The sequence below is a fragment of the Trachemys scripta genome, chromosome 7 (assembly GCF_013100865.1).
Source record: "Trachemys scripta elegans isolate TJP31775 chromosome 7, CAS_Tse_1.0, whole genome shotgun sequence".
In the NCBI taxonomy this organism is placed as follows: Eukaryota; Metazoa; Chordata; order Testudines; family Emydidae; genus Trachemys; species Trachemys scripta.
In genome coordinates this window covers 72,690,784-72,708,124 of record NC_048304.1, presented here as the reverse complement: position 1 = coordinate 72,708,124, position 17,341 = coordinate 72,690,784, and the positions used below count along the sequence as shown (strand labels likewise).

General features: G+C 42.1%; 1 protein-coding gene across 1 annotated transcript in view; it reads right to left on the bottom strand.

Moving 5' to 3' along the window:
* The window catches only part of CHAT (choline O-acetyltransferase), a 46,663-nt gene extending 29,869 nt beyond the window's left edge, over positions 1-16,794 (bottom strand). The window contains exons 1-5 of the mRNA XM_034777666.1: positions 16,605-16,794; positions 11,134-11,275; positions 8,710-8,901; positions 5,780-5,898; positions 2,972-3,025 (exon numbers count right to left, since the gene is read on the bottom strand). Of these exons, the coding sequence (XP_034633557.1) occupies positions 2,972-3,025; positions 5,780-5,898; positions 8,710-8,901; positions 11,134-11,193 (425 nt within the window). The 5' untranslated portion in view covers positions 11,194-11,275; positions 16,605-16,794. The remainder of the gene's footprint in view (positions 1-2,971; positions 3,026-5,779; positions 5,899-8,709; positions 8,902-11,133; positions 11,276-16,604) is intronic.
* Between the last annotated feature and the right edge of the window lie 547 nt (positions 16,795-17,341).

Sequence of the window (17,341 nt, the reverse complement as noted above, 5' to 3'; positions counted from 1 at the left end):
ATATTTCCCAATACAAATCTTCAATCTAATAACCGGGACTAGTATACTGCCCAGGAGGTTATGCAACTGCATATTCTGCACTCTACTTTTATGCAAAAGAGGCAGAAGACAAGTAAGCAAACTGATCCCAGGAATTTATTCAAAACACCAGCTTCCAGGTATGTCATAGGGTCATTAAAGATTCAGCCCAATCTCCTACACCTTCTACATCTACAATGATAATTGATGTTGATAATGATGATGCCAAGGCACTGCAAGATCCTGAAGTGCCTTCTGAATCATCAAAGATTAAAATATGTTCAGTATAGTTTTCGTGTTAAGTGTATTTTTAGTGATCTGAGTGTCCGCCATGCGCTGCCCATAGTGATATGTTGTGTCATAAGATAACCTACTGTATAGAAAACTTTACCTGTATACACCTAAGTACTTCAAAAAACCAACCACTCTGCAGTGCACTACTACTACGGGATTGGTGAGTACAGCACCTTTATACTATTTTATATTTTATTCATTTTATTGTATTCTATGTCTTTGAAAATTGGTATTCCATTGGTAAGTATAACTCTTAGGTAACCAGAATTTTTGACTAACCGGCACCATCATTCCCCCAACATGCCAGATAGCAAAACTTTACTGTACCTTGGAAAGTTATGAACTGCTTTTGCATACTAGTTTTGTGCCTATTGTGTTTGCCTATGTAGTGATTCAAAAGATGCTAGGATTACATTGACTATCCTACGGCTGTAACAGGGCAACAATGGATACTGGAATATTAATAGTTATAATGAGGAAATATTAGTGTTGGTACCCAAAGGTGAGCAACAACAGTAGAATTTATAGAAAAGGGAGTAAATAATTATTAAAGTGAGGCTAGGAATACTGTGACGAGTCTTCTTTAGATCAAGGAACCCAGGTCAAAATATTAAAGATAAAATGTTACAACTTTGCTAAGCAATATGTATTCCTAGCTCTTCACAGATGCATACCATGCTGTCATGTAAAGATGTAGTGACAAAGTAGTTTATAACATGTCAACATCTGTATTTTTAGATCTGCAGATATGGCATACAGTTCTATAGTTTATCTTAGACAAAAGCACATGTTCCTGAGCAACCAAGTGTGATAAGTTTTTGAATAGTTTCAGACTTTAAAGTAAAAAAATTCAACAACTCCTTCCAATTTCTTTTCTTATAGTCAATTCACAGGTGGTGAGACTAGGGTGACCAGATATCACGATTTTACAGGGACAGTCCCAATATTTCGGGCTTTTTCTTATATAGGCACCTATTGCCTCTTCCCCACTTCCTGTCCCGATTTTTCACATTTTTTATCTGGTCACCCTAGGTGAGATCTCAGATGGCTAAATATTGACTTTGCCTTTTCCTGGCCCAAATGAATGCTGGTCAGGATGCGTGACAAGGGGGCTCTCATTATCCCATGATTGAAAATGTTCCGTTCCTCCACTATGGTGCAGTGTACTGTGCATTGGTTGTCTGCCACATTCCACTCTTTGGGTGGATGCATTTCAGTGGTACTGCTGGAATGTAGTTTGTGAAATTCTTTTGGATGAATGGTGCTATATATGTAAAATACTGTTATTAATAGTACAGTTCTCAAGGACTGCTGGAGATATTTTCCTACATTTACATTTTCCATGTACAACAGGAAAAACGGATTACAACTTTTTTGGTTAAATACCAGCAGTAGAACCTGGGTGTGATTAGGCTTCCTCTTGTGGGGTTTATTGTTTTGGGATGGGGTAGGGGATGTCTATTAACAAATTAACCATGGTGGAGAGGCAAATATCAGAAATATGGAAAATTGTACAGATACTTGTGAGGGAGTTTACCAAACTGGTGGTTCTCAAGTAATACACAGGGGTGTTGGCAAACTTTGCTATGACACACTACACAACAGAAACACTAACCCAGGAACCAGTCCCTGCAACAAACCCCATTGCCAACTCTGTCCAGATATCTATTCAAGGGACACCATCATAGGACCTAACCACATCAGCCATACCATCAGGGGCTCATTCACCTGCACATCTACCAATGTGATATATGCCATCATGTACCAGCAATGCCCCTCTGCCATTTACATTGGCCAAACCGGACCGTCTCTGGACACAAATCAGACATCAAGCATTGTAACATTCAAAAACCAGTAGGAGAGCACTTCAATCTCCCTGGACACTCAACAACAGACTTAAAAGTGGCCATTCTTCAACAAAAAGCCTTCAAAAACAGACTTCATTGAGAAACTGCAGAACTGGAATTAATTTGCAAACTTGACACCATCAAATTAGGCCTGAATAAAGACTGGGAGTGGCTGGGTCACTACAAAAAGTAATTTTCCCTCTGATATTCACCCCTTCTTGTCAACTGTTGGGAATGGGCCACATCCACCATGATTGAATAGGCCTTGTTAGCACGGACCCCCCACTTGGTAAGGCAACTCCCATCTTTTCATGTGCTGTATATTTATACCTACCTACTGTATTTTTCACTCCGTGCATCTGATGAAGTGGGCTGTAGCCCACAAAAGCTTATGCTCAAATAAATTTGTTAGTCTCTAATGTGCCACAAGGACTCTTCCTTATTTTTGCTATGACACTGCCACACATTGATCTGCAGTTGGAGAGGATGGACTCCTTAGGTAGGTCTGAAACAGTCACATTAGTCAGATTTTTATGTTGTATTGTAGATTGAACTGTGTATCTGACAGATGACTGACATGACTTATGAAGAATCCTCATCTGGCACCTCATATTGTAGTAATAAAGGAGAAGCATGTAAAGCTACCATGGTGTTGCCAAAGCTACCATTCTTGAACCATTTCAGTTCCTAACATTAGAGTGGTCCAATGAATTATGGCCTAATGTAGCGTGACTTTGGACACCTCCAAGCATTCCTAATCAGACCTCTTTATATTTTTAGTCAGTCAGTGATTCTATTTCCGAAATACTTACCCATCCAGTAAAGCTTTATAATCCAGCACTCCTGAAATGAGATTAGCAGCAAACCTGTAAGTAAAACATAGAAATAACCTCACTCTTTTGCCATGCACTCTGGGAGTTCAGTCTGAGCCCAAGAAGGCCTATAAAGATCAATTATGCTCTACAATAGTGGTTCTCAAACTTTTTTTTCTGCAGATCACTTGAAAATTGCTGAGGGTCTCGGACCACTTAATGATCTTTCCAAATGTTGTTTGTACCGTTAGCTAACTATTGTAATGCGCTTTGGATAAAAGCACACAACTCATATTTTAATATCAGTAGTCTTACCTTTCTAATGTGATGGATGTGCACTCTCTCCCCCACCGTGGCAGCCCCCGATCTGGGGCTGGGAAGGAGGGGGGTCTCTCCCTCTCTCCCCCACCACAGCAGCCCCCGAGGTGGGGCTGGGAAGGAGGGGCATCTCTCCCCGGCAGCCACAGCCCTGGAGCTGGGGAAAGTTGCCTCTTTCTCTAGCCGCTGCATCCCTGCATGTCCCAAATTCCCCCACCCCCTCTTCTCACCCAACTGCCCCCTCCCACCTACCCTCTATTCCCCCCAAGGCCACCACCTCACCTTACATGTGTGTCTTCTCCAGGGTCCAGGCACCTAATTAGTGGAACCACACCTGCATGGCTACATTAATTAGGTGGGTGACCCTTCATTCTCTCATGTGCAGCCATCCAGGCACGCACCTTTAGAGAGAACTATCCGCGGACCACCTGAATGGAGCTTGCGGACCACTGGTGATCCACAGACCACAGTTTGAGAACCTCTGCTCTACAGCATGAAAGAGTCTGTCTCTTGGCAAGAACAGGGGAAAAAAACTATGATTAATTTTAACAAACACATGCAGAGGAAAAATTAGTTGACTAGTGTATATAATTAGTGTTATGTATTTTTATGAGCATAGTGCCTAGTCATGGACCAGGACACCATTGTACTAGGTGCTATACAAACACAGAACAAAATGATAGTCCCTGCCCCACAGAGTTTACAATCATGTAGTGATGATCCTTATTTAACAATTAAACAAAATTAGACTTGATACTTGGAAGTAGTTGTTTACAGAACGGGATGGGGGTTGCATCCTTGATAGGAGTCTCAGCAATATAAATGCTTAAGTACTACCTGGTGTACTGAAGTACTTGCTGTCCTGAAATATATACTCTTGCTCCATGGCTGTGGGGCAGGAACATTATTTCCTCAGACCGCCCATTTGCTATGTTTCTGAATGGGATTCTCTATGTTAAAAGTATTTGTTTGTTACAGGTCATATGCATTAGAGAAATGCAAAACGTAGTTTCATAGAACAGAATGTGCACAGTGAATCTATTCAGTAACAAGAGGAAGCACATTTATTCTAATGTTTAGAGTAGGTTTAAAAAAAGACATGGTGCTCTGTCTATGCAAAATTTTAATATAATACAGATCAGCTTCAAGGTTCTGGTTGTTTTTTTTAAATTATAATAGCATAAATTCATATGCAATTTACTCTTTCAATAATGTGCAGCTGGAAAGTGCTAAAAGCAAAGAGGAAATCTGCAATATTTGAAAGTAGATTTGCTTTGTATTGCTGTTTAAAAAGGGGGAAATGATTTGGCAAAGGTTGAGAACTGGAAGCTTACTTTTTAATAGCATCTGGAGATGTATATTGTGTACTTGGCTTGTATAAACTTTGTTTATTCTTTATGTTTTCACTTTTTAAAATAAATTTAGCCACCCTTATATCCATATAGGGAAATGGTCAACACCAAAAATGTTCTTTGGATGCTGGTGATTTTAGCAACAGGGCTCCAGAATTCATTGATTATACGTGCAGCAGCAGGTATAATCAGGAGTAATGCAATTACTTTTTGATATAAAGTAATTTTTGAAAACACTGTCTGTTAAAGGGACCCTTCTCCCCCCAACCCTGTTTTCTTATCTGTTCTCCTGGTTGTACATAGCTTAATTCTTCATGAGTCCCGGAAATGTTTTTCTTCTAGCTCATGTTTTAATATTGTATCTCCAAGTTCTTTTCTTTGGGCTCTGCGGCAGTCTTCTCCATTAATCTGTTATCCCGATCAATGACAACAAAGCACTGACTGTTGTTTTAGAATGGATTTTATTGTATTGTCGGAGGGTGTTGATTTTTCTATACTAGTTCTTGGTAACCCAGTTGTTTCCATTGCACTTTCAGGTTGTTTTGACACTAGTAAAGTTAGTGCCCACTTTCCAGCACTTGTGCAGCCTTGGGGTACAGGGTGGGAGATTGGGCAGTATACTAACTTTGGGGCTTATACTCATCAGTTCCCAGGAGATGCTAAACTGAGCACAAATGTTTTTCCTGCATGGCACAAAGACCTCAAATTAGGGTGGCTGACGTGTAGGGCTCTGCTACAGCTTGCTGAGTTGTAACTGTAGCATATTGGAGACTGTTCCATTCTAAACAGCGTGCATGGAGTCAGGATTTCTTTTCCCAGCAAAGAGCTCTGATTTGGGGAAGTATCTGATGAGAAGTTTAAGATGCTTCACAGATATCCCTAATTTTAAAAGTTCCACCAGTATATTTTGTCTAAAATGATAAATGTGATGGCAAAATTTTTTATTTAAAGTATAATTCTTAACTTAAGGTTTCTGCATGAGTGAAATTAGAAGCTGCCTATAGCCAGTATGTACGATAGGGAATGGTTTAATGACTGGCACCTTCATTTGTTTAAACAAGCTAGTTATTTGTTTGCCAGAGTAGCATATTTAAAGAGTTTTTTTCAGAGGCAAAAGCTGTGGTCCTTAATACATTACCTCAGCTGGTCATTCACATCCTTGAAATGTTGACGGGCAAAGATAATTGCAGGGCTGGAATTGACTGGAAGAGCCAACCGGTTGTTGAGGTACATGTCATCCAACCAGTAGTTAAACACCTAAGGGAAGGGGAGGAAACATCTTACAACCAAGTAAAATAGTGTGTGTGTGTGTGTGTGTGTGTGTGTGTGTGTGTGTAAGTGGTTGGTGGCACAATGCATCAAATGTGGGCTTTGATTAATGGGGCCATTAATCATTTTCAGTCTGGGCTCAGTGGTCTCAGCTCACTCTAAATCAGCCACAAATCCATTATCCTATCATTCAATCTATGGTAATTTACAGTGTGCACCATAAAAAAATAAACAAGTTTATTGTATTATTACCTATATATTTGTTCACAGCAAAGTATTTTTAAAGAAACAATGGTAAGTGTTTATTTCTTAATGACACCAACTGTATGTTCAAGGATGGATAGAATTTAACCAGTGTAGGCTTTCCTTTTGCAGATAGTTGGTACAAATGTTGGTTGATATTGCCCAGATGCTATTTTTATTATCTATCAAGCACCTTCAGTGTATTTACTGCTGTGCAGTATGTAGAGATATACATAGCGCCAGCGAACTTAATAATCTAAGATCCTGCAGATAATAGTGGATGGGTGGAATTCTGAGCCTGCACAGAACCCTATAATAGTCAATGGGGCTTCATGCATGTGCAGCAGTCCACTTACATGCCATCAGTTGCAAGATCAGGGCCCAAATAAGACAGGCAATATAGTTAAAAACAAACAACAACAGGACCTAAATTTTCAAAAGTGACTAGTGATTCTGGGTGCCTGAGTTTTTGGATGCCCAATGTAAGAAACCTCAAAGGGACTGATTTTAAGAGGGGAATGGTACTTAGCATTATCTGATCATCGGGACTATTTGAAGTGGGGAACTCCAAAACTGAGTCATCTAAAACACCAGTCATTTGAAAATTTAGGTCCACGTGACCATGTGAAGGTCAAAATTTCAAAGCAGTTCCAGCATGGCGTGTTTGCTTGTTTTTTAATTTAACAAATTTGTAGGTGGATTATGCCATTGAGAGGTAGGGAGAGCAGCACATCAACTGCTGGCATGTCGGAGTGTGATTGTTATCAGTACTTGGCCCATACAAGCACAAGTAATGACCTCCTAAGCATTTGTGTACAGAAGTTGAAAGTACAACAAAGACATTCTCATATCCCCAGCCACTATTTCATGCTGTTGCTGATCACCATGTTTTGGAAGACAGAGAGTTGTTTGGAAAATCAAGTTGTCTGTCTGAATTTAGCAGACACACTTTGAGTACAGTAAATATAAACAGAGAAATTATGCAAAACTAATTATGAATTTATGCATCTGCTGAGAAAGATTTCCTTTGAGATTTTTTTCAACATTATTGGAACAGATGCGGAAAATAACTCCTTCCCCCACATTCCCTGGAGTCTTCAGGAGAAGAGGCCAAAGCTTTATTCCTGGGAAGTTAAATTCCAAATTAAAATAACTCTAGTTTGTCTTAACAATTGAATGATCACTTTTACTAGACAGACTGGATGTTGTGATATTTCAGAAAAGCCTTATGTGGCTCATCTATAATTCTTGTACCCTTCAGGCGGGTCACATTTCTTATTTGAATGATCAGCTCCCTCCTTAAATAGTTATTAGAAACACTTTTTTATTTAATAAATGTATTTTTTCTCCAACCAAGAAGATTAATTATTATTTTAGGAACAGAATAACAAAAGGAGATTTGACCATTCAGTGCAACTTGCAGATGATATCTATGTGTAGTCTGTACAGCAGGGAGAGATTTTTTTACTTGGAATGTGTCGGCTTTTAAAATCCAGCTGTCATGTCATCATTACAATCTAGGTCTGAATATAGGAACACTTTAATTGTTCAAAGGTTCATGTGCATCATATCACTAAAGCTGGGGGGAAATTCTGGCCTTACTGAAATCAAGGGCAAAACTTCCATTGACTTTAGTGGGACCAGGATTTCATCCTCTTCCTAGATGATATGGATAAACCTTAATACATACCATTTAGTTACAATTTCTGTCACTCATTCATTATCCAATATGCTGTCACTACTGCCATTTTTCAGATTGGCCAGTAGAGACAGCTTCAGAATGGATGGCCTGTAACTGTCTGCAAAGATCAAACACAATTTATCCATAACATATTGAACTTTTCCTGCTTTAGGGAGCAGAAACCTAGATTGTTTAAAGATTGAGGCCTTCAGCATGGAGCATACAATTTTTTTTTCTGCAGAGAGGGTATTTTAGGCAAACCTTTTGACATACTATACAGAAAAGCAAATAATAGTTTTCTTTAAAACCATGTTCCCCATGTATACAGCCCAGAATAATTTGATTTGATCAGAGTTCAGCCGGAAATGGTACCCAATAGTACACCATGCCCACATTCCTTTTGTAGCCCCATCAGTTTGTGAAGAATTTAAACTTTTTTTTTAAATAAAAAATTTCTAGTGCCCAAGGCTGTCCAGAGAGCCTTCCAAAAGGGATATAGCGCTCTCTGCCTGCGTGTGCAAATAGCTTAAAACGACGGCTCTGAGAGATGTGAACTGCCCTCATCCATCCTACTGAGTTGTTGACCCTGAAATCTAATGATGGCATTGCAAATATCTACATTTTTAACTATGTCAGTGGCTAGTCATTTTAGAAACATTCCAGTCTAACCTTCTGGGATTGTGGATAGAACCTGAGTAAAAGCACGAGCACGTTTTAATCTAGTCTGATTCCTGGACTTGATCCAAAAAGGTGACCTGATTTATAGCAACCTGATATAAAGGTTATTCATGTAAATCATGTAGGACATCACAAATAACTTATAAATGAGCAGCCTCAAACACAAGCCATTCTTTTTCTAATGTGCATTTGCTTACCCAGTTTCCAGTCTTCTCCCTTCTATCTAGAAGTTTTTGCTGTAAGGATTCTCCTAGGCCTCCTGCACCTCCGAATCGTTCTACTATGGCCTTGGTCTTCCTAAATTGCTCCTCTGGAATCAAGTGTTTCACGCATTGTAGGTACATGTGCAAGGTCTGTTGCAGTGGAGGCACTGGAAGCTTGGGCAGTGTCTAATCATAAAAAGATGGAGCAGTAAATAATTTTATGCATTTGTAGTATTTCTTTGGTTTTGGTTGAGTTACAACACATGATGTGAATATTTTAGAGGAATATATAGGTTTGGATTGGATCTTGGTTTTGAGATGTTATTATCTGAGACCAAGCCCATACTCCTAGCTTTGCCCAAATGTCATTTCTAGCATACATTTTTTTGCGCTAACTGCTATAGAAATAGCATGAAAATGTTTTTTTCTTCTTTGTATTAGAAAGATGAGCTAGATGAAGGCAATGCTTAAAGAAATCTCCCAGGAAGAGGTAAAGTTCTCTTTAAGGGAAGCCTTCCTGATGGCGCTGGAATCTTACCAAGTTTATCTGAAAATATGCAGCGATTCCTTTGGAATTAGTTGGTGCTGTCTTCAACATGCAGACTGATTTTCAGGGATACATGCACAGAACTTTTCTTTTAGGGCGACTAAAAGGGGAAATATTGGAGAACCACATGACCTATTTCTCTAGAAAAGGTTTCCGCCACCTTAAGAAAACTTCCCTTTTGGACCTCTTTTGGACCTGGGGAGATTCCTTTAGTAGCTACTGTCTATGTCTGGCTCATCTTTCTAATAAATCTGCATGCCATGTGCAGTATCAATGAATTCCAATGGGATCCTTGTATATTTTACATTAGCGGTATCTTGTAGCAGTTGTTGTTTTGAACATTGTGGGTGTAACTGCGTCACTTTAGTGGAATTGGATCAGTGATGATGTTGACCCAAGATAACTTGGGTGTGTAAGATCTCTGATGAAGAGCATAGTTAGTTGTCTATGCAATAATGAACCAATGGTGGCTCTCAAACAGCATTCCTTAGTGTTCTCATGCATTACTTTTGGACATTATCACTTTGTTTTATAAGTTGGAATTAAGCCAAACAAATATGAGCTTTCATTAAAAATAAAAAGAACAGAGAAGTATGGTGGAGCGGACAAACAAAGTGGAGATCCATGGAAGGATGGAAAAATATGAAGGATTTTGAGTCTATCAGAAAGCACAAGTGTAATTCCCAGAGAGGTGTACGATGGCCTCAGAGTCCTGAAATTGATTTTCACCTAGTGAAACCATCCATACCCACCCATTAGTATTTCTCATACAATGGGATGTTTGTGTGGATCAGTTCTTATAATAGCTATTCATTCTTTTGTTTTGGCTTTCATCTGTTTCATAAACAGGCCGTCTTCAGATTGCTTTTTCCTATTTGATGTACTAGAAATTCATTTTTAACAGGTTTGTTCCTTTATCAGAGAAAGTATGTGAGTGAGAGAGAGCTGTGCTCTGAGCCAAGAACATGGAACTCTGAGTTCAAATCCCAGTTCTACCACTGTCACCACTTTGTCTCCATATCCCCATCTCTAAAATGGAGATAATACTTAGCTACCCATGAAACATGTGATGGGATGAATTAATTGATGAAGATGAAGGGCCAGTTCAGCCTGTAATGCATCTATATACATCATGAGTGAAAAAGTAATTAAGCGGTCTCATTGTGATTTTTGTCCATTTGGTGCACAATACAGGTATACAACTTCCTTTAGAATTTATTTAAGCAGTTCAGTGGTAATGGGCATGGAAATGTTTATGTCCTGATGATGTCAGATAGTCTGGTTCCATCGTGTTTTGTCCAAGTAACATTGCTGTTAGTTCCACGTCTTTACTAAGGCCAAAAGTTTCACACTAGATGGACTTAGGTAACTAATTTTGGGCATACTCATCTGAATTTCTGGCCTAAGCTCCCTAAATCAATGCATTAACTCTTTCATATTTTTCATATTTCATCTGTCTCACAGACGAGTTGTATGTGAAACTGATAGGTGGCCTGTACTAGTAAGAAATTAATATTGGCCATTTCAGACTTTGTTGTAAAGAATCTGCTCTATTTTTTTTTGTTGGTCTCTGTTTCTCCATCTGTAGAATGTGGATAATAATACATAACTACCTAGTAATGCTCATAGGGGCCTGGTGAGGATGAATTGTTTGTACTTTGAATACGAAAAGTGCTAAGACTAGTTTAAGGTCTTGATACTAGACTGTTGCAAGTGATCATTGTTTTCCAAAAATCAAGAAACGAGGTCAGGAATAGTGTTTGTATTTACCACTGAGTTTCATTGATAACACTGCTCCTATTGATAATAATTAAAAATCATCTTTCTTTAATCCAACTCTGTTTTATTTTTGTCCAAAAACAGTCACTTACTGTCTCATCTTTGCTGCATGCACCTTTCTCCTTCTGTGTGGGTTTCTCTAGCACAGGCATCCTTGCATTTCTTTTGATATCTTTTACTGAGGCCAGAAATTGAAGCCAGTTGGGGGCACTTACAGAGCAGCACACCTCGGTTCTGGAAATGGAAAAGATTTAAAGCCAAGTAGGTGACAGTTATTACCAAAATGTGCACAATAGATAGTGTTCCCTGTGCAAACATACACTGAAGCTTAAGAATGCAAAACTGAAGAGAAACAGTACTACAATATCTAAAGTAAACTGAATCGAATCCTTTGGATATTACTTTGTCATTCAATTTGTTGCATTTCTCTATAAATTCATTTTTATAGAAATATCCCATGCACGTAACGGGTTCTCTTTTGCCAGGTTTGATGCGCTTTATTTTGTCAGTCTAATTTGCTTCGGAGTATGTCACCCCATTTCAGAGTTAGGCCTGGTCTGCAGACAACTTTTGTACTAATATAACTATGTCAGTCAGGGGTGTGACTTTTTGCTGACATAGTTATATCAGTACAACCCCTACTGAGGATGCAGTTATGCCAGTATATTCTATCCAAGGTACTTCCAGGGCCCCTGTTACCACAGTATCAGAGCACCTCACACTCTTTTAATGTGTTTTTCCTCACAACACACCTGTGAGGTAAGGAAGTGTCAAGTGACTTGCCTAAGGTTACAGAGGAAGTCTGTGGCAGAGCGGGAAATTGAACCTCCTGAGCCCCGAGTGAGTGCCCTAACCATTGGACCATCCTTTCTTTTACCTGTGACACAGCCTTATACCAGTATAGCTTGTTCTCCTTCCCATTCAGGAATAAACTATGCTAATATAAGCAGATATATTGGTATAGCTGCATCCACATTAGTGGATTGGGCTGCTTTAGCTATAGTGGTATAGTTAAGGTAGTCCAACTTTTGTGTGCAGACAGGCACAGATGCTTCCTCTCAATTCAGGTGTCACTGACATTTTCAAAGTTGCTTCCCAGCAGCTGCCAAACCTGGTAGGCACCTAAATCCCTTGGATACCTAGACTTCTGCCAGCCAGCATTTGCAAAGCTGCCTAAACTCTGATGCCACCCCACAAGTAAACTAAATAGATGTTGATCAAGTAGATAGAGAACTTTCAATGTTTATAAAATACTTGTGACTATACAAATGCAAGGTAGTGGCATTATTGCTACAATGAAGTTTTAAAAGAATTGGTAGGAGAATTTTTGTGTATGAAAGTGAGGGGTGAATAACTGGGCATGCTGTGGAAGGCACTGGGGTTATTTCCCTCACACAGCTCTATGCAAGGGAAATTTAGTTTAGATGGTAGGAAAAACTTTCCAGCTCTAAGGGTAGTTAAGCTCTCGAATGGGCTTCCAAGGGAGGTTGTGGAATCCCCATCACTGGAGGTTTTTAAGAGTAGGTTAGACAAACCCCTGTCAGGGATGGTCTAGGTTTACTTGGTCCTGTTTCAGCGCAAGGGACTGGACCTGATGACCTGTTGAGGTCCCGATGGTTCTAGGTCATCTTTGCTATTCCAGTCTTTTGGCCTGTGCACAGCTCTGCCAAAAAAGTGTCATTTGCATCCCTTTCTGTGATTCCAGTCGAGAGCCTTTGCTGAACAGACTGACACGTGTGCCGTACTGTGAGATAGGTTTTAAAACACTGGTGGATCTCCACAGGGCACTGGAATGAAGCATATCAAACTCTTTTTGATCTGTGATGTGCTTTATCTTAGATATTATGATGTGAAAGGCTGCATTAACCCACAGTACCACTCAGCTCCCTAGTATTTGTGAACCATTAAGCGAACAACATAAACTCAAAAACCAAAAGAATTTAAACTTTCTGTAATGCTCACTGAAGTCTGTGGCGTGTGAAACTGTGATGCCTTAGTTCTCTGTGTACTGCCTTTAAATTCGTAAAAACCTACGTTCAAAGACAGAGCAGCCAGTTTATCTTTGAAATGCTGCAGCCTGTGCTGAGGATGTACACACGTGGTGCTCTTGCAGACAGACTTTCCTTCTTTCCTTATTGCTTCCTTTAAGTTGAAATAAATGTCATGCAATCTCAAAGTACATGTTTGTTCTTTGTCTGTGGAAAAATCTAGCAAAGGCAAAGCCCCTGGGGTTACTAAAATCATAGAATCATAGAAATGTATGGCTCGAAGGGACCTCAGGTCATCAAGTCCAGTCCCCTACACTGAGGCAGGACTAAGTCAATGTAGATCATCCCTGACAGTTGTTTGTCCTACCTGTTCTTAAAAACCTCCTGTGATGGGAATTCCCCACAACCTCCCTTGGAAGCCTGTTCCAGTGCTTAACTACCCTTCGAGTTAGACTAAAACTCTCTTGCTGCAGATTAAGCTCATTACTTCTTGTCCTTCCTTCAGTGGACATGAAGAACAATATAAAGAAACAATATGTATCATGTACAAGGACTTGGAGTAATATGGGAAAGCTGACACTGTAGTTGCTTTTGTTTTGTCTCTTCTGTGGACAGAGTCTCACTTTCAGTCGCAAATGCTGTCAATCTAGCATCTCTCACAAATCCTGACTTCACTTAAATGTTGTTGTACAAGGAAGACAAATGTTGCCCCTAATGATGGAAAATCCCAGAGAAAAGCAAGATGACTTTATAGTTACTCTCTCTGATTGAAAGGAACATTGTCAAAGTTATTGGACCAAAAATTAATGTTCATGTCTTTGATTATGGGTGGCTGAAGTACACTCACACTGTTCCTTCAGTTAACTCCATGTTTTTCAGCAGGATGCTGACATTTGCAGGAATCATGTAGTGTTCATTCATCGTACTTCAAAACAGCAGCAAAAATCCACAACAGAGAGGACTGACATCTTCTTTAGCAGGTAACAGAGAAAGACTGACCCATCTAATCCACTTATTTGGGTTTGTTTCCAACTCATTATTGGAGTCAATAGATAAGATTTAGCTATCAGTTAAAATTACTTCTTGCAATTTATACTGTAGTGGTAGTTTTACACAAGCAGCTCACAACCAATCATGCTTAGTCTCTTTGTTATCAAGAGCATGCACTTTGAGCTATGCGTTACTATGGCTTGTAATATGTTTGGAAAGGCTAAAGTCAGGGCTATTTAATGCCTAATTTAAGTCTCAGCCAGTCATATGGCCATTGCTTGATATATGATGACTAGTACGAAATCACAATTAAATCTTTTGCTCTTCTTTTTCATATTAGACTTCTTTAACTATTTCATGTGGTGGAAGGGTATATAAGTACTGGGATGAAATTATGAAGGGGAACATTTAGGCACCATGTTAGGAGAAATTGAAGAGTGAAGTCATTAAGCTTTCATCCCTTGAGACATTTATAGCTACATTGCAAGAAACAGTACACAAGGCAGGCAACAATCCTGTTTTTGCTATGAGATAGATCAAGTTGATCCAGTAGGTCCTTTACAATGTGTCTCAATGAGCAATGGGCCTGATCCCTCAATATGCCAAGTGCCTCCTACAAGGTCCTGATCCACTTCAACTCCCAATGACCTCAATGGGGATTGAGGGCTTTCAGCACTTTGTGAGAGACGGCCCTGTTTTCTTGCGTGCTAACTAGGCCTCTCAAGGGTTGCGCAGCCAGGCCCAGGGTATGCCAGATGAACAACTCCAGGATCCGCGAAGTCAGCTGGGGAGGGGAAAGACGACTTCGAGGGCTATAGCCCGTGGCTGGAATACCTACCCACGACGGAATGAGAGCTACTAGTGTGAACCCAGCATCTAACCTTCCTCTCTAGCAGTGTTGGGTGGGATCCCGACAAGCTGCCCAGCGCTACTGGGGTGCAGCCACCGCTGGGCTGGGGAGGGCAGTGGGGCAAACAGCAAATTTGCCGCTGCCCGAGAGCAAGCGAGAGAGGGAATATTGGCTAGGGGATAGGCGCGCAGAGGAGGCACTGGAAGGTCTCCGCACCAAGGCCTCAATCCCTTGGACAGCACAGGGCGGAGAGCTCCGTGCCTCGGGCTGCTGCAGAGGGCTGCGTGCTGGCCTGGGCTCCAGGGCAGGGGGCGGTGCGGGTTAGGGGTGCGGGCTCCCGCAGGGGGCACTGGAAGGGGGAGCGGGTGACCGCTCCGGGTTACAGGGCGGAGGCCCGCTCCAGCTGATCAGCCCCTGGAGCCCGGCTCTCTCGCTGCTCTCCCAAGCCAGCGGTTACCTTTAGCTTTCGCTTTGCCCGCAGCCGGCATTATCCTGCTTCCTCCTTCCTCTGCCCCTTCCCATCTCCGCTGGAGCCTCTCTGGCCCTGCCCATGGCTAATCCCCTTTCCATCCATTGGGCTTCTGCGTCCATCCCTTCTCGGTTCTCACCCTCCTTCCCCGGTTTCTTTCTAGGCGATCCCGAGGGAGGCTATAGCAATGGGTGACCGCGGAAAGCAGGAGATAAACCTTAGGCTTTGCGCTGGCGGGGGCAGGCGCGGAACACCCTAGTTGAGTTTCTGCGGTGAATAAAAAGTTATTGCGCTCCAGCTGTGCTGAAAGTAACTGGACTAAGCTGCTGTCACTGACTGTGTCTGCTGCGCGCGGAAAGCCTGGAATTGCTCGGGAGCCAGGCAAACTCCCACCTGCCCCGAGTCCTGGGGAAAGAGTTTGCTATCGAGATTGGATCTTCCACCTGAGTCCAGAACCCGCCCCTGGTCCCAGCCTTTCCTCTTCGCCGCGGTGGTGTTAGTGCAGCCACCTCTGGGGCTGGCACCACTTGGAGGCGGATTCGTCTGTTACAAACCCATTCACAGAGACACTGGTGTCCCCAAGGAAGCGCTCAGGAAGGGCGGAGCACTGAGTTATAGACCCAGCCCTGGTTCGGACACCTTGACAATCTTCCCGATCTTCCAAGCTCTTGAGCTCTGATGGGAGGAGGCAGCCTGTATAAATATTTAAAGGGATAGCAAAGATGCTGCCTGCAGCCAGCCCCTTTGAGGAGATGGTTTAACGCGCTGGAATAGACAGGGATTAATGGAACTTGCCAACTACACCAACATAATAAATGGTTAGCAGCAGAGCAAATTAATAACAGCAATAGAAGTCAAATCTTCCCCTTACCGTTGCTCTGCGCTCGGGGTGTTAAATTGATTATAATCTGGAGGCGTCTACAACGTGTAAAAACGGATGTAAATATTCCCCCTCCTCCCCCTCTTCTGGTTTTAGTCGCCTCCCGGCTAAATGAACGAGCTGGTTCAAATGCCTTTAGCCGATTCCCCGGCCATTCTGCAGAGACTGGAGATTGGGTTTGTTCGCGGGGTGTCATTCTACAGAACAGTGTCTGCTGCAAAATGATTACAACGCGCGCGCACACACACTGGTGTGAGAAAGGCACATCTGGCTGGTGCAAAGGTAGGAAAAGGCAGAAGCTAAAGAGCCTCTGACACGCACCCCTGACGTGAGTGCGAACAGCTCTTGAGTGCATCAGTGCCAGCGAGCGGCTGAACACCCCTTACCTGTTCCAGCGAGTTGATTGAAGTCAAAGTCTCAAACACAAATGTCAGGAGCAGAGGGAAACGTGTGGGGTGGATATTTCAGGCTTCAAAACGCTTCTTGCGGGCTCAGAAGCGCTCTGGGCAATGTGGAGGCTTAGGAGCCTGCTTTTGCTCTGTCCAAGGTACTTTCATGTCTCCCTTTCCTTCTGGACACACACACTGGCGTTGGGAGAACCTCTTCGTTCAGCCTCCCCAGGTCTGCCTGGCTAACTCCTCCCTCCCTCCCTTCCTATTCGTGCAGTCTGAGTGGCCTCCCCTAAAGCAACCCAACCCCACCTCAAACCATCCTCCAGCTAGAGTTCAGCTTTCCTACAGGCTGGACAGGAGGAGAGCAGCCTCCTCTCCGGGGCCAGCGGCAGGGGTTTTGCGTTGTTTGCTGTCCCTAGCCCAGGAGCAGACTGTGCATTTAAAAGCAACATGGCACTAGCCTCTCTTAGCGACTAGTGCCCGGGAGGGGGTTGTTGTCAGAAGTTACTGGGCCTCGCCCCGTGGCGTGTATTTCAAACGGAAGGCACCTCTTTCCGAGTGGAAAGCTGGGTGCAGGGGAGGCAGGGTCCCCCTTTTGCGCTGACATTGATAAAGCCACATTTTCTTTAGGCCATTCGTTGCTTGGATCGCAGATTAACCTGCCACGTGCGGCTGTCTGGGAAGGGAAAAGGGCAGACACGCAACTGGGTACGCAATATACATGTGCACTG